Below are 23,902 nucleotides of genomic sequence, written 5' to 3' on the forward strand. Positions count from 1 at the left end.
TGGAACTCGGTAGTGAGTGTTGCAACCGAGGACAGACGATTTTTACGCACTTCAGCACTCGGTGGTCCCGTTCTGTGAACTTGTGTGGCTTATCACTTCGCGGCTGAGCCAATGTTTCTTCTAGACATTTCCACCTCACAGTAACAGCACTGGCCAGCTGCATACCACCCTGCATCTCACTGCTGGCTTGCTTCTGAAGCTAAGCAGGGTTGGTCCTGGTCAGTCACTGGATGGGAGACCAGATGCTGCTGGTAGTGGTGTTGGAGGGCCTTTCCTCTGGTCTAAAAACATATCCAAATGATTGGGGACATTGCCCTGTGTAGGATGCTGTCTTTCAGCTGGGATGTTAAACAGGTGCCCTGACTCTCTGTGGTCACTAAAAGATCCCATAGCACTTCTTGTAAGAGTGTAGGTGTTAACCCTGGTGTCCTGGCTAAATTCCACATCTGGCTCTCATACCATCATGGTCACCTAATCATACTCTGTAACTATTCCACAGGTTGTTGCTGTAAATTAAAATGTGTTCTCAGTCAACTTACCTGGTTAAATTTTTTTAATTACAGTTGACTGGGGCTGCTCTAGCATGGCAGAAATTTGATCAACTGACTTGTTGGAAAGGTGGCATCTTATGATGGTACCATGTTTAAAGTCACTGAACTCTTCAGTATGGCCATTCTACTGGCAATGTTTGTCTATGGAGATTGTATGAATGTGTGCTCAATTTTATACACCTGTCAGCAACGGGTGTGTCTGAAATCCACTAATTTGAACGGGTATCCACATACTTTTGTATATTTCGTGTATATATAGATATATATCACTCGCTTGACCTCTAGTGGTTTGATAGTAGGACTGCAGTTGGGGATTGCGCTGCGCTGCAACAAAAATGATCAAAGATATTAAAGATGAACTACACACATGCAGCTGATGAATTTGGCCATAGTAGAAGGTTTCACTTAAGAAAAGCATTGTTTTGAGACATTTGTCTTTCAAGGCCCATTTTTTCCCCAGGTAAAACATATAAAACTCATTATAAAAAGGTTTTCAGAAAACCTCATGGATAAATGACACAAACCATGGGAATTCTTTCTTTGTCTTTCGTCATCCTTATAAACAACCATTTCTAGTTTTGTTGATATTGTCGATGTATGATTAAATGTGAAATGTAACATCCACCTCTTTCTCCCAGGGCTATCCAGAAGCTGAACGGCTACGAGTTTGAGAACAATTCCTTGCGCGTCTCCTACATCCCAGATGAGACGTCCGATGTCGACTCCCAACGCGGCCAGGACAACAGTCGTCGCCCCGGATACGGGTCCCGCGGCCCCCGTGGAGGATCCCCGGGCTCAGGCATGCCTTCGAAACACCAGCACGCTGACATCCCCCTCCGACTCCTGGTGCCCACCCAATACGTGGGGGCCATCATCGGCAAGGAGGGTGCCACCATCCGCAACATCACCAAACAAACCCAGAGCAAGTGAGTACCAATATGACTTGACCAATATACTGTAAGTAACTGATGAGTACCAGAGAACCAGATCAAGTAATTGCATTGATCTGTATGCGGTATGGTCTCTAAAAGAGAACATGTTGCTAGAATAGACCGAGCAAAGCCATTACTGATATGAGGCTTGAGTATGAAAAGGTACTGGGAGCATTGCACAACCCAAAGGGCTTTTCGATTGAATTTAAACAAACCAAAAGTGCCCTGCCCACCTGTTTGTGGACACCATACTGTATGGCCAAACGGACTTTCCTGCTTTTTCCGTCCCTGCTAGAATTGACGTCCATCGCAAAGAGAATGCCGGCGCAGCTGAGAAGCCAATCAGCATCCACTCCACCCCTGAGGGCTGCTCCTCTGCCTGCCGTATGATCCTGGACATCATGCAACAGGAGGCTAAGGACACCAAGACGTGAGTGCAGTGTCCATGAAGCAGCTGTCAAACCTGCACAGTGTGAAAACTTTAAAGTGACCCTCCAGCTATTTTGTAACTTTTCCCATTAAAAACGGTATCTCCAATTGTGCTAGGGGTGGATGTATATGCATGCAGTTAGGAAACTGTATATTTGGATTTTCTCCTGTGTTTAATCTCATACTGTGTTCTCCTCATCCTCTCAGTGCTGAGGAAGTACCCCTGAAGATCCTGTCTCACAATAACTTTGTAGGCCGACTCATCGGCAAGGAGGGGCGCAACCTGAAAAAAGTGGAGCAGGACACCGACACCAAGATTACCATCTCCCCGTTAGTCACACACATCTAAAAACATACACACACATCTACACACATCATGAAACACACAGGTCCCTGGTTATGTTTACGCAGAGCTGCCATGGTCAATTAGGAAAGATCATGCACCATGTGATTGAAACCTATGACTATATCTCATGACTGAGACTGATTAAATGTACTGAGTTGTACGGGCCTCCCGATTGGCGCAGCGGTCTAAGGCACTGCTCCACAGTGCTAGCTGTGTCACTACAAATCCGGGTTCGATCCCGGGCTGTGTCACAGCCGGCCGTGACCGGGAGACCCATGAGGCGGTGCACAATTGGCCCAGCGTCGTCCGGGTTAGGGGTGGGTTTGGCTGGCAGGGATGTCGTTGTCCCATCCCGCTCTAGTGACTCCTGTGGCGGGCTGGGCGCATGCATGCTGACACGGTCGCCAGGTGTACAGTGTTTCCTCTGACACATTGTTGCGGCTGGCTTCCCGGGTTAAGTGAGCAGTGCGTCAAAAAAAGCTTGGCGGGGTTGTGTTTTCGGAGGATGCATGGCTCTCAACCTTTGCCTCTCCCGAGTCTGTATGGGAGTTACAATGATGGGACTAGACTGTAACTACCAATTGAGGAGAAAAAAGGGTAAAAAAATAGAACTATATGTACTGAGTTGTATCTTCATTAGTGTAGTCTCCAATGATCACCTATGGTTGATTAACAGCGTTCCCTGTTCTTTTTCTCCCTCTGCTCCTCTCCCCTTCTTCTTTCTTATTCTACCCGCTCTTCCTGTTTCTTATCTTCCTCCTTTTCCACCTGACCTCTCCCTCTTTCCTCTTCTCCTCCTCTTTCACTTCTCCCACCCACTCTCTCTCCCTTCCCTCCGCTCCTGTCTGCAGACTCCAGGACCTGACCGTGTACAACCCAGAGAGGACCATCACAGTGAAGGGACCCATCGAGGCCTGTTGTCTGGCCGAGACAGAGATCATGAAGAAAGTGCGTGAGGCCTATGACAATGACATGGCCGCCATGAATGTGAGTCAATGCTCAATAAAGTTACTGGCCTCCAATTCTCTTCAAAACACAATGGTCTCTCACATAGATCTTTCCCCTGGCCCTGGCACTTTAGGTTTCCACCTGTATTTGTTGACTTTAATAGCGAGAAATGCACATACAGTCATTGTCACATGCACTCAAACTATCATGCACTCTTAGTTCAGTTCCTTTGGCACTTACCTGCTTCTTGTCTCCAGCAACAGACTCATCTGATTCCCGGATTGAACCTTGGAGCGCTTGGCCTTTTCCCCCCTTCCGGTTCCATGCCCCCTCCCCCACCAGGCAACTCTGCATCCCCCTACGGCTCTTTTGGGGTAAGTTCACAGGCTTCTATCTAAGCTAGTTGGGTTCCAGTCATTGAGCTTTAGTTTAGTTTACTGTGTTTGCAAACGCTGATGCTAGCCCTCACAAACATTACTTCTGTCTGTCTCAGGGTTGGTTTATGATGTGGTAATAACCTCTAGATCAGCGGGGTCAGATATTGGTTGGGCTGCGGTCATGTTGTGACATAGTTGTAACTGTTTCATGTCACCCTACAGGCCCCTGAACAGGAGACAGTCCATGTGTACATCCCGGCCCAGGCAGTAGGAGCTATTATTGGCAAGAAGGGACAGCATATAAAACAGCTGAGCCGCTTCGCTGGGGCATCAATCAAGGTGAGAAATGTACTAGTATACACAGACATTCACTCACACGAGGAGTGAATGTCAATTGGTCAATGAGGAAAGATAATACACCAAGCTGATGTAAATAGTGCATTTCATCACCGCTCTGAAACCGATTCGGAAAAACAATGACTTTTTTGAGACACCTATACTTGAACTTATCATGTAGGACGTTACGCTGCTTGCTTAGCGAGCACCACTTCCTCTGGTTTCGTCCCATACCGGACTCGAACTCAGAAACTCTGCCTTGCTAACACACGTGACCACCCTCCTGAAGCATCTTACCAGTCGGCGCCACGCGATAAGCTCGCTATTCACTGGTGCAAGTGGGGACTCACTTCTCAGGCTGAGAAGTGAGTTTCACACATCCCCATGTGCTACATTCACCCCTCAAAAGGACATCACGCTGCTTGTTTAGCGAGTAACACTTCCTTCTGATTCGGCCCGTACCTGGCTCAAACTCGGGACCTCTGCCTTGCTAGCACACGTGACCACCCTTCTGAAGCATCCTGCCAGTCGGCGCCATGCGAAAAGCTGGCTATTCGCTGGCACAAGTGGGGACACTTCAGGCTGAGGAGTCAGTTTAGCATATTCCCATGTGCTACAGACCTCTATCTATGTGGTTTAAGTTGACCTTCATATCTTTTCCCTGACAGATTGCCCCAGCTGAGGCTCCAGACTCCAAGATGCGAATGGTCATTGTAACCGGCCCACCTGAGGCCCAGTTCAAGGTACAGTAGAATGGAAGCATGATACGACAATCTCTTTTTCAGCCTCTGTTTGTCATAGTGTTCATATCAGTGTTCAGAACTGGGAGCCCTCTTCTTGGTGTTTGCATCTTTTGTTGTGTGTGGTCTCTGCTTGCCTGTCCTGCCTTCTCATCCTTCATCCGTTTCCTCTCCTCCAACCTGTATTTCCCTACTTTTAGCCTTACACTCCTCCTCTCCTTCATACTCTCTTTTTCCCTCCAAATCCCTGTTGAAGTCACATGTCAAGCCATAGGCATAGTTACTTTTTGATGTCAAACTGACTTTGGCTCTTTGTCGCCACCTCAGGCTCAGGGCAGGATTTATGGCAAATTGAAGGAGGAGAACTTCTTTGGGCCGAAGGAGGAAGTGAAGCTGGAGACGCACATCAAGGTAGCCGCTGCCGCTGCCGGCCGAGTCATCGGAAAAGGCGGAAAGACGGTGAGTGTAAAGGGTCTTCTCTAGGTCCTTTTCAGGTTGCATCCCTTTCTCTTTCTGTACCCTGTATTACAATCAATTCTGTTCCTCTATGTCCTTGTGGCTATCCTCTCCTGAGCTAGAATAACCGAGTATAGGACCACTAATCACTATAAACAGTCATGTTAGTTTTATCTAAGTGCAAATCACTAACAAAACCTTCTTATTCCTCAGGTGAATGAGCTACAGAACCTCACTGCAGCTGAGGTGGTGGTCCCTCGCGAACAGACCCCAGACGAGAATGACCAGGTTATTGTCAAGATCATCGGCCACTTCTACGCAAGCCAGGTGAGGATCTCCTAGTCCTCATTCTCTTTCATAAGCTGCCTATAGAAGTTGGCTATATAGAACCTACCAAGATTTGAAGAGGCCCCAACCTCTCCTCATCAATTCCGTCAACAGTTTCTCCAGTACTCTTCAGTCTTCTCACATGCTCACTCATATGTTGTTGTCTCCTGCAGTTGGCCCAAAGGAAGATCAGGGACATTCTTACGCAGGTCAGGCAGCAGCAGAAGGGAGGCATGGGGGAGCGCCAGGGGGAGCGCCAGGGGCCACACCCACAGGTCTTGTCTGAGATGGGGCCCTCCCAGGGACTGGCACAGGAGCCCCGGCCCCAGAGAAAGTGACGGGGCAGAGGGATCTTACCGGACAGACAGACAGAAAAACGAACAGAGGATAGATGAACGGACGTATAAATGAGAGCGACACACGGACCCAGCGATAGACAGGAGAGATGCGAGTCAAACTGAGTCAGAGAGAGGAAACACCTGAGAGAGGACAAAGTTTAGAGAGGAAAAAAAGAGAGGAAAAGTAAACTTAGAGAAAACAGAGACCAGATGCCAGGCCAGAGCGACTGACTGGGAATGGTGAGTTGTTTGGACGAGGTGGTAGGTAGAGGCGTCCTTGTGTGTTTCAGAGAGGGTCTCTCTCTCTCACACACCAATGGGGGTCATTTGGTTCTCCTCATATGGAGAGCGACTACTTTCCCTGATCACACTTGGATAGGCCAGCCTACTTGATACTAAACCCATACTGAGCTCTTAACCATCTCCAGCCAGTCCTATATTTTAAGGGTGGTTTTTTTAAAGATAAAGATATATGTATAGAAATGTTTATTCAGAGGTATTATTAATAGAATGCAGTGATCGGGAGCCGGGAGAGGGGGCGGGGAAGCCATTGCAGTGGGGGCGGGGTCATGGATTAGGTGACCCTTCGTCAGCCAATGAAAGTTCAGCAGAGGGGCCGCAGTTGTTGACACTGCTCTTTGACTCCTTCGTTAAAATCTAAGAAGAAAAAAAGAAAATATGAGGTTGTAAATAGAATCTTCATGAAATGTAAAGAAATGCTGCGCTCAATCACCTTGCCTTTTTAGGTCGCCTCGAGACTCAGGTTTGCCTCGTTTCCGAGACACTGTTTGTTCCTGAGGTCCCGATAGGCGTCTGGTGGTAGGAGCAGTGAGAGATCAGTAAGTGCGTGGAGGCCGCGGCTAGTCCTGCAGTTCTATTGCAGAGGCTTAGCTCCGAGACGCGGACGAGAACGACCGTAAACTAGCTAGCCATGCTCGCTGGCGAGCGGCCCACGCCTAAACGGCATATTTTATATATATTATATATATATGATATGTGAGTTAACCCAAGTCCCTCGGGAGAATGAATTGAGGGCAGGGAGAAATACTGTGTAGCAGTCCTGCAATGACTGACAGGCAAGAGGTCTTATTTGATTTTGCTCGTTGCCTTTTTCATGCTCAGACCCAATTTAGACCCAAACCGGTTCTTTGGAACCCCCTGTGTGTTCTGGATTTCGTTTAATTGGATCTACGAAAACGTCAAAAACTAAATCCATTGTTTAATTTGATAGCAAGCAGGATTGGGCCCACACGTACTGAGGTCACTATCGAGTTAGGAGACTAGATGGAATTAAAAACAGTACACACAGCAGTCTTTGAGGACCACGACTGCATGGGTCAGGTGAGTTGATCCACAGTCCTTGCCTTTAGATGGAAAGGTAATAACAGTTAGTGGGGATGGCTTCCTCTCTCTCTCTCCCCCCCCTCCGCTGAAGGCCTGCTGGTGACGCTTCCAGACCCCACCTAATGAAGGAGGGGTAGAAGCATGGGGCGCTCTCACCGTTACTAGAAAAGATTAGATAAAATGAAATTTAAAATAAAAACCTACCTCAGGGTATTGTTACCTCAGTATTCCTAACTTTTTTTTTTGCTTGCTGGTGTTTTATATAAAGCTGATAGTCCTGAATATTTTTTATTTTTTTAAGAAAAAATAAATACATTTTTTAGGTTTTGTCTTGTTGCTTTGGTTATTTTTTTCTGTTTTTTTTGTGTGACTTTTATTTTGAAAATCAGAATGACCCAGAGGTGATGCCCCAGAAGAGAAAGTGAAATTAGCCAACAATGGCGAGGTGATAGAGGACCATGTCATGTGTTGTCATGCCTGCTTTGGGGGCAGCCTCTGGCTCTTCTGAAGTATGATTGGAGCATTCGGTCTTTAAAATCAGAGTATTGGCCAATGGGGAATTGCGCTGTTAGTCAAGAGGGTCTCTGGGCACATGTTGGTCCATACCACACCATGGGTGTGGGTTATGATCAGGTACCGGTAATTATGTTTTTCACATGGTCAAAAGGTTATTTATGATTATATATGTTTGTCATACAAGCTATAATTTGTTATACTGCTGAACTAGAATACTGACAGCATGACAGGACAGGTTTTTGAGGCAGAATTCCCATGATATGACTTTGACCACTGTGTATCCGAGGCCCTCTTGTCTGTTTCATGATGACATCATCTTAATGCGCAGAATGTTTACTTACATGTTGCAGTCCATCTTTAGTGCTGTGCCAGAGAAATGTTGATGGAAGACTGAAGGGCATTCAATCTGTCCCCTTGCTCTGAAAACACTGAATGTGAATATTTATTAGCTCTGTGCACTGGCCAATAAGCCTCAGCCCTAACCACACTCACAGATCTGTGAGTGTGATTGCGTGTGGGTTTGGGTGTGTTAGTGATTTTTTTGTTTATTGGTTTTAAGTGTTACTTTTTTTTGCGGGGGAAGTGGTGGGGTGTAAAAAAAAAGCAGAAAAAAGTAGAAAGAGAACCTATGGACTCGGTTTGTCTTTCAACAGACAGAGGGGTGTTCAAAAACCTTTTAAAAATGGGAGCAGAAAGCAAGGAAGTTGAAAAAAAAGCATAAAATAAATAGATTCAACCTGTTCATAAGATGTAAAAGGAAACCGATCACCAGACTTTTGTATTTTTTAAATAACTATGGGGGGGGGGGGGGGGGGTGATGAGAAATTATGGAAAAGTCGAAGAGTAAAACGTGCCAGGTCTCTGATTGACACTGCCAGATAGCATCATTTCCACAGCCTGAGCTATTCACTAAACACATCCAGTAGACTGGCCAGCGGCTTTGAAACATACTTTCTCCCCATCGACAGGTGAAAGTCTATTCTACTGTTTATGCTTCCATTTTTTTTCAAGAGACGGCAACTTCTTGTTTCGCCTTGGCAAGAGCTGACCTGACATGTGTAGAGGTCTCCTTGGCAATGAGCATATGACTCCATCATCATGTGGGGTAAATGCTCCTCAGAAGTTTCCGTCTCTTTCCGACCCATAGAGCTCTGTTCACAAACACCAAGACACACTATTTTGGATTATTCAGACTGCAGCCATTTTTATTTTATTTTTTGTATACAGCAAGCTTTATTTGGACATGACATCTGGTTACATACTGTTACACTAATTGAATAATGTAAACAACTAAATATTGAAATGACCGAGAACCTCCAGGACTTTTTTAAACTTAATGCAATTTAGTAAGGGAGGTGTAGAAGAGTGACGGGAGATGGGCCATTCTTTTGTGGAAAGCGGGGGAGGGACTATTATCTACTATGTCAGAGACTGACAGACAAATAGCCTACCCTTGTTTGATGTACAAGAATTGCCTATTTATATTAGGTCACTGGAAATGCAACTGTACACCATATAGTCCAGTCAAAGTGGACTTAACGTCACACACGTAACCTCCTCCCCTCTAGTCTTCTTCCACTATCTCACCACCCTGGTTTAAGATCCTTTTACTCACACTCTCTTACTACCAGGATTTTATTTGTACTTTTCTGTGCTCCACAGGACTAGGAGGACCTTTTTTAAAAAATCATTTCATTTTTTGGGAGTTGAGGGGAACTACGGAGTCCTCCACCCTCTCTTACGCTGGCCTCGATTGTGTTCGTTTTCTCACTTCTGTTCAGATGTTTCTAGTTTTATTACATATACTTTTTTCAATTTGTTTCCGTTGCTTTCGTTTGGAAAAATAGTCGATTACCTTTTTTTTCTGATCATGTTTTTTAATGCACAGATCTCATAAACAGCTACTAAATAAAGACAAAATACTAACATGTAACGCATTACATGATGTAAGTAATAACTGTGCCAAACAAGTTTTAGTACTCAAAAAGAGAAAGAATAAGAATTTGGTTTTATCTGTTATGGATGACACCTGGTCTGTTCACTGAGTGGCTTAGTCTTCAACTCTCACACTTTGAAGCACTATAACATGAAATCCATGCTCGTTGTCTGTGGCAAAGCGAATGGCTCACTATTGTGTCCACAAACAAAATTCTCGAAATCTCTAAACTGAAGTCCTTTTTTATGCAATTTGGGTGATATGTCGACAAGCTATATTCATGGTCAACATTTGGCATGTGGACTGTTGATTATCCACTTATAAAACAAACCCACAACAATATGACAAAACTATTTTGAAACTTCCCATCAAAGCTTGTAGTTTAGCATTTTGACGACAGATTCAAGCTTTCGTAATGACGGCTATGATTATTGAAACAAAGATGCACACCACAATGTTTTTTCTCCTCATTGGTAGACTCTGGTCTTCACTTAAACGAGACATCATAGATGTGTGCTACAAAGATGAAACAAACCTCACACATAACTCGGTACGCTACCTCAAGACTTAGCCATAAGATTGTTTTTATCAACCAGACAAGAGCAAACAGCGCATGTTACAGTATTTTCTTTCATTCATTCACTTTAATTTATTTTTTAATTTTAATTTTACCTCTACAGCTTTGAGTTGGGACTATAAAAATAACAATAAATACAGAGGGTGAAGTGGGGTGCAGGAGCAGGGAGGGAGAGGACTATGTGTGGGGAGTGACTGAGTCTATTATGGGCATCCTCTAGTAGGCCTGGGACATGTTGGTTTGAGTGATAAGGGGGCACTGAGGATTGGAAAAAAAGTGAATACATGGGAAACTAAACCCTTGAGGCTCTTTTGGTGGAGCAGAGTTGTTCGGTCTCTCTTGAATGAGAACCCGAGGGCCCTGAAATTGCTTCTATCCCTCATTAGATTCACCACACTCTGTGACTGTTCCACATTTCTCCGTGACCCCTTCAGATAACCAGGTCCCCCATAGGCCCTCAACTTGGGGTCCTGAGGCCCAGTGTCCCACCCTCCTCCTCCCACAGTCCTCCTCCAGCTCTGCCCCTCTTCCATCTCTCCCTTTGTTTTCACTTCCTGAATCAAGGGGAACGATACCTGTAACCATGTAAATTCTTTGTTGATCTACCTCTTAGGGAAAAATTGGTAAAAGGTCAAATTAAAAAAGGACACAAAAAAGTTTAACATTTGAAAATGCTCAAATAAAAATTAAGTAAATGAATAAATAACTGGGTAGCTGCATCTCCATATACTGTAGTTCATAGTCTATTAAAGGAAAATTTAAAAAAATACTTCTTCCAAAGATGATTTTGTTTTCTCTGTTGTTAGAAGCTGTTTTGAAAGGATTATGAAATGGAAAAATTGAACTTAAGTGTTTGTTTTTCTCAAAAAAACAATATAAACAAGATTTAATTATCCAATTGCATTTTTGTTCTTCATTAGATGTACGTTTTTAGCCTCAAAATTCTTTCTCTTTTTTTGTTTGATTTATTTTCTGATTGCTTTTTCAAATGACATAGGATTGTATTTCTTGTGTTTGGATGCATTAGGATTCTCTCTCTGTGAACTGCAACATAATAACACTCAGTAAAACCTTTTCAGAGGAGCATGATGTCTTAACGATTAGATTTTTATTTTTTATTTTGAATGATTAATTTGAAAAGAAAGGACCTGTTTAGCTGGTCAGTCTCCGGACGAGCTGGAGGAGGAGGACATGGAGAGAGAGAGGCCCATCTATCGGGCTCTGCTGCCAGCCCTCCTCCACCTCTGGGGCTTTGGCCTTTCAACTTCTGCCCGCCTGATTTCTTTAGTTTTCATCAAGACTTGTTTTAAAACTCCTTGTAAACAAAACAGAGCATAGATATGAATGTGTTATTAAAAGATGAGAAAACCGGAACCCGCTTCTGTCTTGTGTGTTTGCTGTGTTGTCTTTTTTTCTCTATACAGTACCTCCACCACTGCCTTCTTCCCGCACTGTGGTCTTTACAGAAAAATTACAATTTAACCACAAAACTAGAATAACTAATTATATTTCTATGAGGGGAACAACATTTTATTTATTTAACCTTTTTTTAACTAGGCAAGTCAGTTAAGAACAATTTCTCCTTTACAATGACGGCCTACCAAAAGGCCTGCGGGGACGGGGGCCTGGGTTTAATAAAATAAAATAAATACAATATAAATACAGGACAAAAAAACACATTACAACACTACATAAAGAGAGACCTAAGACAACAACATAGTAAGGGAGCAACACATGACAACACAGCATGGTAGCAACACAACATAACAACAACATGGTAGCAACACAACATGGTACAAACATTACTGGGCACAGACAACAGCACAAAGGGCAAGAAGGTAGAGACAACAATACATCACACAAAGCAGCCACAACTGTCAGTAAGATTGTCCATGATTGAGTCTTTGAATGAAGAGATTGAGATAAAACTGTCCAATTTGAGTGCTTGTTGCAGTTCGTTCCAGTCGCTAGCTGCAGCGATCTGAAAAGAGGAGCGACCCAGGGACGTGTGTGCTTTGGGGACCTTTAACAGAATGTGACTGGCAGAACGGGTGTTGTATGTGGAGCATGAGGGCTGCAGTAGATACAGTTGAAGTCAGAAGTTTACATACACTTAGGTTGGAGTCATTAAAACTCGTTTTTCAACCACTCCACAAATTTCTTGTTAACAAACTATAGTTTTGGCAAGTTGGTTAGGACATCTACTTTGTGCATGACACAAGTAATTTCTCCAACAATTGTTTACAGACAGATTATTTCACATATAATTCACTGTATCACAATTCCAGTGGGTCAGACGTGTACATACACTAAGTAGACTGTGCCTTTAAACAGCTTGGAAAATTCCAGAAAATGAAGTCATGGCTTTAGAAGCTTCTGATAGACTAATTGACATAATTTGAGTCAATTGGAGTTGTACCTGTGGATGTATTTCAAGGCCTACCTTCAAACTCACTGCCTCTTTGCTTGACATCATGGGAAAATAAGAAGAAATCAGCCAAGAAATTGTAGACCTCCACAAGTCTGGTTCATCCTTGGGAGCAATTTCTAATTGCCTGAAGGTACCATGTTCATCTGTACAAACAATAGTATGCAAGTATAAACACCATGGGACCACGCAGCCCTCATACTGCTCAGGAAGGAGACGCCTTTCGTCTCCTAGAGATAAAGGTACTTTAGTGTGAAAAGTGCATATCAATCCCAGAACAACGGCAAAGGACCTTGTGAAGATGCTGAAGGAAACCAGTACAAAAGTATCTATATCCACAGTTAAACGAGTCCTATATCGACATAACCTGAAAGGCTGCTCAGCAAGGAAGAAACCACTGCTCCAAAACCGCCATAAAAAAGCCAGACTACGGTTTGCAACTGCACATGGGGACAAAGATTGTACTTTTTGGAGAAAATGTCATCTGGTCTGATGAAGCAAAAATAGAACTGTTTGGCCATAATGACCATCGTCATGTTTGGAGGAAAAAGGGGGGACGCTTGCAAGCCGAAGAACACCATCTCAACCGTGACACACGGGGGTGGCAGCATCATGTTGTGGGATTGCTTTGCTGCAGGAGGGACAGGTGGACTTCACAAAATAGATGGCATCATGAGGGAGGAAAATTATGTGGATATATTGAAGCAACATCTCAAGACACCAGTCAGGAAGTCAAAGCTTGGTCGCAAATGGGTCTTCCAAATGGACAATGACCCCAAGCATACTTCCAAAGTTGTGGCAAAATGGCTTAAGGACAACAAAGTCAAGGTATTGGAGTGGCCATCGCAAATCCCTGATCTCCTGACCTCAATATTTGTGGACAGAACTGAAAAAGCGTGTGCGAGCAAGGAGGCCTACAAACCTGAATCAGTTACACCAGCTCTGTCAGGAAGAATGGGCAAAATTCACCCAACTTATTGTGGGAAGCTTGTGGAAGGCTAACCCAAAACATTTGACCCAAGTTAAACAATTTAAAGGCAATGCTAACAAATACTAATTTAGTGTATGTAAACTTCTGACTAACTGGGAGTGTGATGAAATAAATAAAAGCTGAAATAAATCACTATCTACTATTATTCTGACATTTCACAATCTTAAAATAATGGGCTGCTCCTAACTGACCTAAGATGGAATTTTTACTAGAGTTAAATGTCAGGAATTATGAAAAACTGAGTTAAAATGTATTTGGCTGAGGTGTATGAAAACTTCCAACTTAAACTGTATCTCAGATAGGGGGGAGTGAGGCCTAAGAGGGTTTTATAAATAAGCATCAACCAGTGGGTCTTGCGACGGGTATACAGAGATGACCAGTTTACAGAGGAGTATAGAGTGCAGTGATGTGTCCTGTAAGGAGCATTGGTGGAACACTATGTATCATATCACATCAAATGTCTCGATCTAGAGTTTGGAATTCCAATCAAAGATATCGATGAAGAGTCTAGGAACTCTATGGCTATTGAACTTTGCTGGAATAACTTAGAAGCAACCTAAAACACTGGTATCAACAAATATACTTATTTAAGCCTATATACTCTCAGCAGGAGTTTACCAAAATGTTTTACTTTCTGAAGCAATGTGATCCTCTGACACATAGAATAATTATATAATGGGTACACACTTGGCTAGGTCAAGGTCCTATAATTTTTTTTTTTACAGTCTATGAATTTAGCAGGACCCCCCTCTTATTAAAAAGAATACCCAGCTAGCACATAACGTTCTGAGAACCATGTTTCTTAGAGCTTGGTGAGAGCATGGTTGTTCTATGGTTGTTTTGCATACAACCCCACAATTTTCTGGGCACAAGATACCCACATAAGAAACATGGTTCTCAGAATGTTAAGTGGGAATTTCAGTAGTTCAGCATAACTTTTTCTGCACGTTTACTCATGGTTGTATTTAAAGTTAATGTTCTCAGAACATTAAGACATTTTTTCATAAAAACCACAAGAAAACATTGGTAACGTTTAAAGAACGTTCTAAGAATGTTATTTAAAAAGCTGTACATTCCGTTCTCAGCTCCAACAAAACTCTCTATCCTCTGTCTTATTAAGTGTGTTTAGGTCCGTTAGCCGAGCACACTAATTGGCAACACCTGATCTTAATGAGTGCTTGTTTCCTTTTAAATGGGGACTGTTAAAATACACATACAATGCTAGCTCCATCCTGGTGGCGCTGTGGACTAATTCCATGGATAGAAAACAGAAGATCATAGGTTAGAGCCTCACTGACTCTGTGCCACAATTTTTTTTTAAATATGTTTTTGCATGATTAATGCCTAAGCAAAATAATTTCCATGTGTCCTATTTGTGCTTGGAGTTCAAAACAGTTGACCCAAACTGAGCTAGCAGTGTTATTAAAAGTGTTATTAAAACATTCAGTGAAAGTTAAGGAAGTTATTCTAAAACCTCCAAATAACATTTCCAGCCTCAGAAAGTTAATAAAAAAAAACAGGAAAACTTTCAGAGAACCATAAAAAAACATTGTCAGAACCTGCAACCTAAAAATGAACGTTCTTAGAACAAGCTAAATGTTCACTTCCGTTCTCAGAACGTTTAAAACCTTTCAGTTTTACCGGTCAAGGAAACGTATGACTTCGTTCCCAGAACCAATGTGAAACCAAACACTTACATTCCCACAACTTCCAAGGAACCAAATTTGCTAGCTTGGTAGTGTCCTGACTGAAATGTCACTAATAATACCTGTTTTAGACCAGCACTGTGGCGTGTATTTATGTCCAAAATAGTTCGGTAGTCAGGAGCCAGTGCTGCTAATAAATACATTTGAAAAAATCTAGGAAAATTAAAAAGCAGAACATTTTTATGCTTTTACATAGATTTTCTTTTAAATGTTGCCTTTTATGGTTATGAAAGAAGCCGCTCCCCTTTTCATGACGTAGGACCTACTTTCAACCTAATTGGACAATAATCTATCCAATCACATTCCACGTTGTGCAGCGGTCGCTGAATTTTGAAAAACAGAATGGCTACTGAGGCTGTTCAAGCGTAAGTTCCCTAAGCATTTTTATCAAATTGAATAATCTTATGCGATGTATTTCAGCTCTATTCCGTAATATCGTGTCTTTCGTCAAATTATGAATCGCGGTAAGGCTTCTTATAATAGCCTAGTTAATTGTAAATCCCTAAAAATAACTGTCAATATGTGAGTGGCTAGACAAGCAAGCTAGCTGCTAACGTTAGCTAGTTTTTCTTAGTTTGACTCTGAACCATCGTTTTCAGGTTGCTTGAAAGATGCGATCATGTACATTTGGATTTGTACGATATGGCGGAGCACCAGGAGGGTGGAGAAGCGGAGTTGATGGTGCCCTACCTAACCGTGAGTAGGTTAACACCTCACCTACTTTAGACACTTTGAAATGCTTGGCCAAACAACTCGTCAAAATGTTGGAGATGGTCAAATAAAAATATATGCATTGCATTAATTACACTTATAAGTACTATCTGTGTTGTTCAGGAGAGTCGTAGCAAACAGAAGATTTTGGGCAGACAGTTGTTTGTGCTTGATGACATGATGCAGCTTCTGGAGAGACTGGAGACAACTGACCAGCTGTTTAATGAATCCTGCCCCACAAACCCTGGTAACACACAGATACACATCCAACACATAATCAGCAATAATTCCACTCAAGATATCCTTACTTCCATGTTCTCTTAGTACCACTTAATAGTACTCCGAGGGGTCAGGTCAACCCCTTTTGTAGTACTTTTGTAAATGTCTAGTCTTCTGTGTACAGGCAATGAGGCTCACAGCTGCTGGAAGGTCATGAAAAGTGAATATAAAGAGGGAGTCCAGGAGGTGGAGGCACTCATTAGCACCTTACGGGACATGATGGACAAATTGCACCACAAACGGGACAGACTGACAAACCTAGTCACAGCACTAGAAAATAAGGTATACATGCACTTATGACGCATTCTCACGGACACACACACACACACACACACACTTTAGTCTGTACGGTGACTTTCCAATTAAAAAAAAAAAGAAAAAAAGAGAGCAACGGTCCTCTCACAATTTGCAGACTTTCGACGGACATGGTCTTTTGTATGGTTACGTTGTATCAGTCCTGTGCCATGTTTTGGATATGTAATGTCTTTCCACATCTCTCCCATAGAAAGATCTCAGCCTGCAGATGGGGGAGTCTCTTCAGACAGCCTACAATGCCTTGCGTGTGTGTGAGGGGCAGCTGGCCCAGCTGAGGACGGAGACAGACGCCACACTGGACCGCTCGGCTGACTGGCAGCACCTGAGAGACGCGTGAGTGACAAGCAGCTCTATCCACCAATCATACATCCTTGCAGAGACATGTCCTATTTCTATTCACCCACCTCCGCTAATTTGCCCTGACTTTAGTCTTGAGCTGCCACACTTCCATATTGTTCACTCCGGTATTAGAACTCTCATTCAATGTCCCATTTCATAATGAATGTGAGAAAGACACAAATTTAGGTTTTCCCCAGTCTAAAATCAAACCAGAACCCCTAACCTAGTCCCTTGGTAATTCCAAATGAGGGTGGGCACCTGACTGCCCTGCTCCAGTCCATACTCACCTCGGTCTCCTGTCCCCAGCCTGCAGGGCTATGTGGAGGAGACACAGGGGGTGATGCAGTGTAGGCTGCTGTCGGTGGGGTCCTCAGAGCTGTGTGTGGAACTGAGGCCCCGCTTCTGTGGGTCCTCTGGCCAGCTGGAGCCCCTCAGTCTGACTGTCACTTGGAGCCCTGATGACCACTTCCACCTCCAGGTAAACAATACAGCTGACCTCCGACCTGGGTGGTATTCATTAGGAACCAAACAAAATGTGTTGGAACCTTCCTGAATTTCTCCAATACAAACTCTTGTTTTAGTTGCAAAAAGTTTTCAGTTTCGAGTAATCGGTTTCCGTTGCAAAACATTTTGCTACAGTGTGCGACAAATTAATACACTCCTGGTTTGGTTTCTGGTCCTTAGACATATTTTCCTGGTCCGGTTCCATCCTAATGCCTACACCTCTTCTCCTTAGCTCCCCCTGAGCCCCTTTGCATTCCTTGTTTCCTAGATGGGAATCGTTGTTAGATTTAGCCAAGTAAGATATCTGTCTACATTATCTGTTTTTGGCACCTATTGAGAAAATAACACTTTTTGCCACCGTTAGTCACAACCCCCATTTTGTCCCTCTCTCCCTCCCTCTAGGTGTATCAGGGTACTGCAGGGCTGTTAGAGGTGTCAATGAAGGGTTGCCTTTCTCATCTCAGTGCTGCCTTGCTGGAGGTCATGCAGTGTTACACCAGCCAGGGAGAGATGCTGGCTGAGATCCAGGCCCTGCATTCCAGGTACACACACGCACACGGCGCCTACAAAGATCAGTCAGTGATGATAGAAGCGAGACCCTTGATGTTCAATGATAAAGTGGAAAGATCTTTCTGAGACTGAATCCTGTTGCTGTTTGAATGGCCTTACCACATGATCTGAAACATTGAAAGCAGCCGTCTGACTATATCCCACTGCCTCTCTCTTGGTGAGGGATCATTGAGACACACACACTTACAAAAACCAATGTAAAACAGTTGTATACAGTCGATCAGATCAACACACTCAAACTGAGCAATTTCTGCAAACTGAAACGTGGAGTAGCACTCAACAACCATAACTTGCTCAGCTACGAACCCATCAAAGATTGTTTTTAATGACCCCCGACAGAATATCTTCAGTATTCTGAACTACTCAGTTCTACTGAAGGTGAGTCGAAGTTGCCAGCAAATATTGAGTACCTTTCCCATGCATTCTCAATCACACTGGAACACTATATGTTCATAATATTGCTTATACTCCAACACTTCTAAGCAAGAATTAGTCTGTGAGAGCTTATTCGTATCTGTGGACATTTTCATATTCCAAACACAATGACACATGATGACGTTTTCATTCTTAAACACCTGTGTTTGACATGGTGTGTATTTCTCCTGTGTGTAGGTTTGCTATAGACTGGCGTCCAGGCCAGAGACTGCTAGTGTTCCTGAAGACTGCCTCTAGTGTGTGTAACCTGGGGGTGGAGGAGGGCTACCCCTCCAGAGGCACAGCTACACTCATCTCTGTACGCAGGGACGGAGAACTGGTCGACAACGCTGTTTTACAGGTAAAACGTTCATCGCCATTACCTGTTTATTGATGTGTTGAGGCCCATTTGAAATGGTATTAGCAAACACCTTTTTAGCAAAGATGGAGCATGGTCCTTGCCCTTCAAGTTATCTACCCTTAAACATGAATTATTTTGTTCTTGAAGTTATTATTTACCCTCTGGGGTCAGTATTCTTTTGGAGATCCCCTTAATTTGAAATCCACAAATACAAATAACCATGTAAGTGGTATTGATTTGTACATTCCATTCCGTTATAATGTGAGGCATGTTGTTTGAATTTGCAGCCTCCCCAGAAGACCCCCTCTCTGACAGAGTGGCTGGAGTTCCTCTCCTCCAGTCCATACGTCTGACCATCCTCTCTATTCTACACAGAGGAAGTGGCTGTTTCTCTCCATGGTCACTAAATGGCGCCCTTGCCTCTCTAATATGTAAATATTAGGAATGTAACAAATTACTTATATTCATTGGTCCAGGTAATTTTTTTTTTAAAGATACTAGTGCATGGTTCTGCAGGAGACCAAACCAATCCAAATTAAGCGTGCGTCGTTCAGAAAACTTATTCAAATGTTACAATCAACAGTTCGCTGATGTTTTTCACTCATTGTTTTATTCCAAAAATAGCTCTTATGTGTTGTGACTGAGTTAATGCGTCCTCCTGAACTTTTATGCGTGTAACTGCATATGACTGTCAGATAATTGTGAGCACAGTGCAGGAAGAGACAGCTGCATGCGCCAACTAGAGGTAGGCCTATCCCTGTTCTAATAGGCTGTTCTTACATCAGCGCGGCACCTTCAGCATTCAGATGCTTTGAAAATGGTTTTCACAATGTCATCATAGGGTTTATTAGTTGAGTGACAACCAATGTAATTTGCTGGGACATTGTTACCGAATGCTATGTATAATATATATTTTTTTACTGGAGTTGTGTAGTCTACCGGATTGGACACACCACGCATCGAACTGTTGATTGGAGTTATCAATCATTCCGATTTTTAGATTGTTCATGTCACCATAATAAATAGTTTCGGTAGTTTTTTTTTTAAATAGTCAGTGTATTTGGTCATTTCTACATGAATTGGGTAATTTCATAAAGGACCTTAGTCATTTTTGAGAGCTGCGCATGGTCACATTCATTGGTCAGAGCAGGATAAGCTCTCCATAAAATTCCAAATGGTCTAAACCATTTGCTTTTGAGACAGTTAAAATCCAACGCTGCATTATATTAAATGTCATGCTAATTTGTAAAGATAAATATTGAAATAAAACATGTTGAGCTTGTACTATCTGCAAAAATGAGAAGTTAATGAGTGGGTGATTGTGATTGCAGATTAAAAATGTTTAAAAAAAAGTGGGTGGACAAAAATAATAAATTGCCCTTACCCCTAATCTGATGATAGTGGGGTGGTAGATGCTCAGTCGGCCCTGTGGCTCAGCTCATGTGCCTATATCGTTGATATTGACACACTAACAGATGGACTCTCAGCTTCTAGAAGTAATCTCAGACAGATCCAGCTCAGATAGGCCCAGCTCCTGAGCTCTAATCATTAGCAGATATTATTTTAAAATGGAAAATGAATGTGTTCATGCAACAAAAAAAATACTATATAGAAACGAATCACATCAATTTATTCCCCTAATCAAACAGAATCATTTAAGACTTAAACATATTGGTCCTGTATCATATCAGAGCCCATGTATCTAGATGCGTATCGAATAATTCATGGAGAGCTGCACATCCCTAGTAAATATCTCATGACTCTATCTAATGTTGCTCTGTTTTGTCTTCTAGCTGTATCTGTTGTCTTGTTTATGTATTGTTGTAACAATATTACGACTCGCATGTAAATAAATAACATACCATTTTGGTGAATGTTTTTGGTTTTCTTCATATTTAGACTTAAAGAAAAGGTGACAAATAAATCACATTGTGATGAATGAAGAGTGCAACTTTTATTTCTTTATCAAAGTTTAGGCTCTTTTATTTATCAGCACTCCTATAACTACTAGAGTAGTAACTATACACTGCATAGATCCTGTGGCTGGGCCTCTGAATTATTTTGCTCCCCGTAGGCGGACATCATGTGGTTAGATAATCTATGGGTTGACAGACAGCGCCTATGGCTCTGGACAAAGTCAACCCTGAAAGCTGTCAAAAGCCTGAAGAGAAATGGCCTGAGATCTGAGATGGGTCTTCAATGGCTTCCACAAGCAATCCTATATATCTTTCCACCTGACTTTGTAACTTAACGTACAAGCTGTTGACAACCTGCTGTCATATTCTTGAAAAGACATGCCTGAGCTACTTGGCACTTCGACTCGAGAGCCTGCTCTCCCTCTCGTTTTTCATGCTGTCACAGTTACCCTCCCTGCTTCATGCTTCGCTCCTCATTCCTCACCTGCTGACTTTCAATTGGCTCCCCGGGATGCAGCAGGCGGGGCCAATGTCGGAGCTGTGAAAAATTGGTTATGTGAACGGTTTGACCCACTTCTGATCCATGCAGCAGCTTCTGCAGTTATTAGGTTACATTCTCCTCTCCTCACTTCGGGGTTGGGTGGGTTGATAATCCTCTTCAGAGAGCAGATTCCACTCCCCTGTGGACGCAAGTGAAAGGAATCTTCTTTTTCTGTCTTCAATGTGATGCAGTATTCTCACCAATAAGCATCAGTCGTACTTTGTTTTTGTCCCCAGTAATACCCGTGTCTAGTGACTGGGAGCTCCCTTGCTTTCCCTAGGGCAGTTTTAAACAGACAATTACTTGTTTATATCATAGAGGTGTTTAGCAGTTATAATGCATTCGGATAGTATTCAGACCTCTTGACTTTTTCCAAATTGTTACGTTACAGCCTTGTTCAAAAATTGATAAACAAACATGTTCTTAATCAATCTACACAATACCCTTAATGACAAAGCAGAAACAGGTCTTTAGACATTTTTGCAAATGTATTAAAAATAAGTAAACGATACCTTACTTACATTAGTATTCAGACCCTTTGCTATGAGACTCAAAATTGAGCTCAGGTGCATCATGTTTCCATTGATCATCCTTGATGTTTCTACAACTTGATTGGAGTCCACCATTGGTATATTCAGTTGATTTGACATGACTTGGAAAGGCACACCCTTGTCTATATAAGGTCCCACAGTTGACAGTGCATGTCAGCAAAAACCAAGCCACGAGGTGGAAGTATTTGTCCTTAGAGCTCCGAGATAGGATTGTGTCAAAGCACAGATCTGAGGAAGGGTACCGAAAAATGTCTGCAGCATTGAAGGTCCCAAAGAACACAGTGGCCTACATCATTCTTAAATGGAAGACTCTTCCTAGAGATGGCCGCCCGGCCACACATAGCAATCGGGGGAGAAGGGGCTTGATCAGGGAGGTGTCCAAGAACTCGATGGTCACTCTGACAGGGCTCCGGAGTTCCTCTGTGGAGATCGGAGAACCTTCCAGGACAACCATCTCTGCAGCACTCCACCAATGAGGCCTTTTGGTAGAGTGGCCAGACGGAAGCCAATCCTCAGTACAAGGCACACGACAGCCCACTTGAGTTTGCCTAAAGTCACCCAAAGGACTCTGACCATGGAAAAAAGATTCTCTGGTCTGATGAAACCAAGATTGAACTCTTTGGCCTGAATGCCAAGCGTCATGTCTGGAGGAAACCTCCCACCAACCCTACGGTGAAGCATGGTGGTGGCAGCATAATGCTATGGGGATTTTTTTTAGCTGCAGGGACTGGGAGACTTGTCAGGATCGAGGTAAAGATGAACAGAGCAAAGTACAGAGATCCTTGATGAAAACCTGCTTTAGAGCACTCAGGACCTCAGACTAGGGCGAATGTTCACTTTCCAACAGGACAGCAACGTAAGCACACAGCCAAGACAACGCAGGAGTGGCTTCGGGACAAGTCTCAATGTCCTTGAGACCCAGCCAGAGCCCGGACTTGAACCTGATCGAACATCTCTGGAGAGACCTGAAAATAGCTGTGCAGCGATGCTCCCCATCCAACATGACAGAGCTTGATAGGATCTTCAGAGAAGAATGGGAGAATCTCCCCAAATACAGGTGTGCTAAGCTTGTAGCAACATAACAAAGAGGCTGTAATCGCTGCCAAAGGTGCTTCAAGAAAGTACTGAGTAAAGGGTCTGAATACTTATGTAAATGTGATATTTCCAGGTTTAAAAATAAGTAAAATTGCTAAAAATCTCAACCTGTTTTTCCTTTGTCTTTGGGGTAGTGTGTGTAGGTTGAGGGGGAAAAAACGATTTGATCAATTTTCGATTAAGGCTGTAACAAAAATCTGGAAAAATTCAAGGGGTCTGAATACTTTCCAAATGCGCTGTATATACAGTATATTACAAATTGCTCATTAATGAGAACCTTGTGTCCATGGAAATGTTCCTACCCATACATAATTATTATTATTTGTCTGCAGGACTGTAGCTCATTGACTTTCGCAAACCAAATCATTGTGTTACATTTGGTATGTTTTTCATCCGAGCACTAGTGTCATACCCTTACTTGGTAACAATTACTTTGCAGATAGCGTTCAACAATTGTGCATTTTGGTTAGCTACAGTATATTTGACTATTGGCTACAATGCAGAACATATACTGTACTTTGTGGTTGTGGTCATGACGGGATGCGGAAACATAACACGAACATGAGAAATGTTTTGAGTGGTTTTATAAATGGGGAAGATTTACACTTACTTGTAGTGTGTTCTGTGAAATAATTATAGACAAGACCTTGAGGTACAGCAATAATCTGTTACTATTGAATGGGCTACTGCTTTTATCTTGGCCAAGTCGCAGTTGTAAATGAGAACTTGTTCTCAACTGGCCTACCTGGTTTAAATAAAGGTGAAATAAAAAGAAATTACTGTCAGCATGTCCTTTCAAATAAGTTCCTCACAAGGTCAAAGTGGACTGGGTTACTCAAATTTGAAATGTATTCTATAACTAAGACCTAATCCAAGCAAATGTGCAGCCTTGGTCATTGGTCAGTACGAACTGTTATTCCCACTTTAGTGTTGTGTCAACATCCTCAGTGAGTGTTGTGACGTGGGTGACCTGTGGCTTACTGATTACATAGCACAGCCCTCTAAAAGCTAGGTCTCTCTAACCCAGT

The 23,902-nt window shown here is 42.8% G+C and overlaps 2 protein-coding genes across 6 annotated transcripts in view; both read left to right on the forward strand.

Annotated features, from left to right (window-relative positions):
• LOC129828741 (insulin-like growth factor 2 mRNA-binding protein 1) overlaps window positions 1–8,445 on the forward strand; it is a 57,362-nt gene extending 48,917 nt beyond the window's left edge. For 2 of the 3 annotated variants that reach the window (XM_055889915.1, XM_055889932.1), the window contains exons 6-15: window positions 1,190–1,477; window positions 1,779–1,913; window positions 2,120–2,242; window positions 3,110–3,245; window positions 3,464–3,580; window positions 3,806–3,922; window positions 4,588–4,662; window positions 4,987–5,118; window positions 5,329–5,442; window positions 5,616–8,445. In XM_055889915.1, the coding sequence (XP_055745890.1) occupies window positions 1,190–1,477; window positions 1,779–1,913; window positions 2,120–2,242; window positions 3,110–3,245; window positions 3,464–3,580; window positions 3,806–3,922; window positions 4,588–4,662; window positions 4,987–5,118; window positions 5,329–5,442; window positions 5,616–5,780 (1,402 nt within the window). In that variant the 3' untranslated portion in view covers window positions 5,781–8,445. The remainder of the gene's footprint in view (window positions 1–1,189; window positions 1,478–1,778; window positions 1,914–2,119; window positions 2,243–3,109; window positions 3,246–3,463; window positions 3,581–3,805; window positions 3,923–4,587; window positions 4,663–4,986; window positions 5,119–5,328; window positions 5,443–5,615) is intronic. The other variant, XM_055889923.1, reaches the window with a different exon arrangement.
• Window positions 8,446–15,569: 7,124 nt separating this feature from the next.
• On the forward strand, window positions 15,570–20,645 carry LOC129828768 (uncharacterized). Of its 3 annotated transcripts, none has more exons than XM_055889966.1 (9): window positions 15,570–15,643; window positions 15,878–15,974; window positions 16,113–16,236; window positions 16,393–16,550; window positions 16,774–16,916; window positions 17,229–17,400; window positions 17,829–17,968; window positions 18,609–18,771; window positions 19,059–20,645. In XM_055889966.1, exons 1-9 carry the CDS (start codon window positions 15,621–15,623, stop codon window positions 19,122–19,124), a joined length of 1,086 nt encoding a protein of 361 aa, XP_055745941.1. In that variant the 5' UTR covers window positions 15,570–15,620; the 3' UTR covers window positions 19,125–20,645. The 3 variants fall into 3 exon arrangements, with proteins under 3 accessions (XP_055745941.1, XP_055745948.1, XP_055745957.1); XM_055889973.1 differs by lacking the exon at window positions 15,570–15,643 and adding an exon at window positions 15,652–15,742; XM_055889982.1 differs by lacking the exon at window positions 15,570–15,643 and having other exon boundaries at window positions 15,893–15,978.
• Window positions 20,646–23,902: the final 3,257 nt, after the last annotated feature.

Source organism: Salvelinus fontinalis, chromosome 2 (genome assembly GCF_029448725.1).
Source record: "Salvelinus fontinalis isolate EN_2023a chromosome 2, ASM2944872v1, whole genome shotgun sequence".
NCBI lineage: Eukaryota > Metazoa > Chordata > Actinopteri > Salmoniformes > Salmonidae > Salvelinus > Salvelinus fontinalis.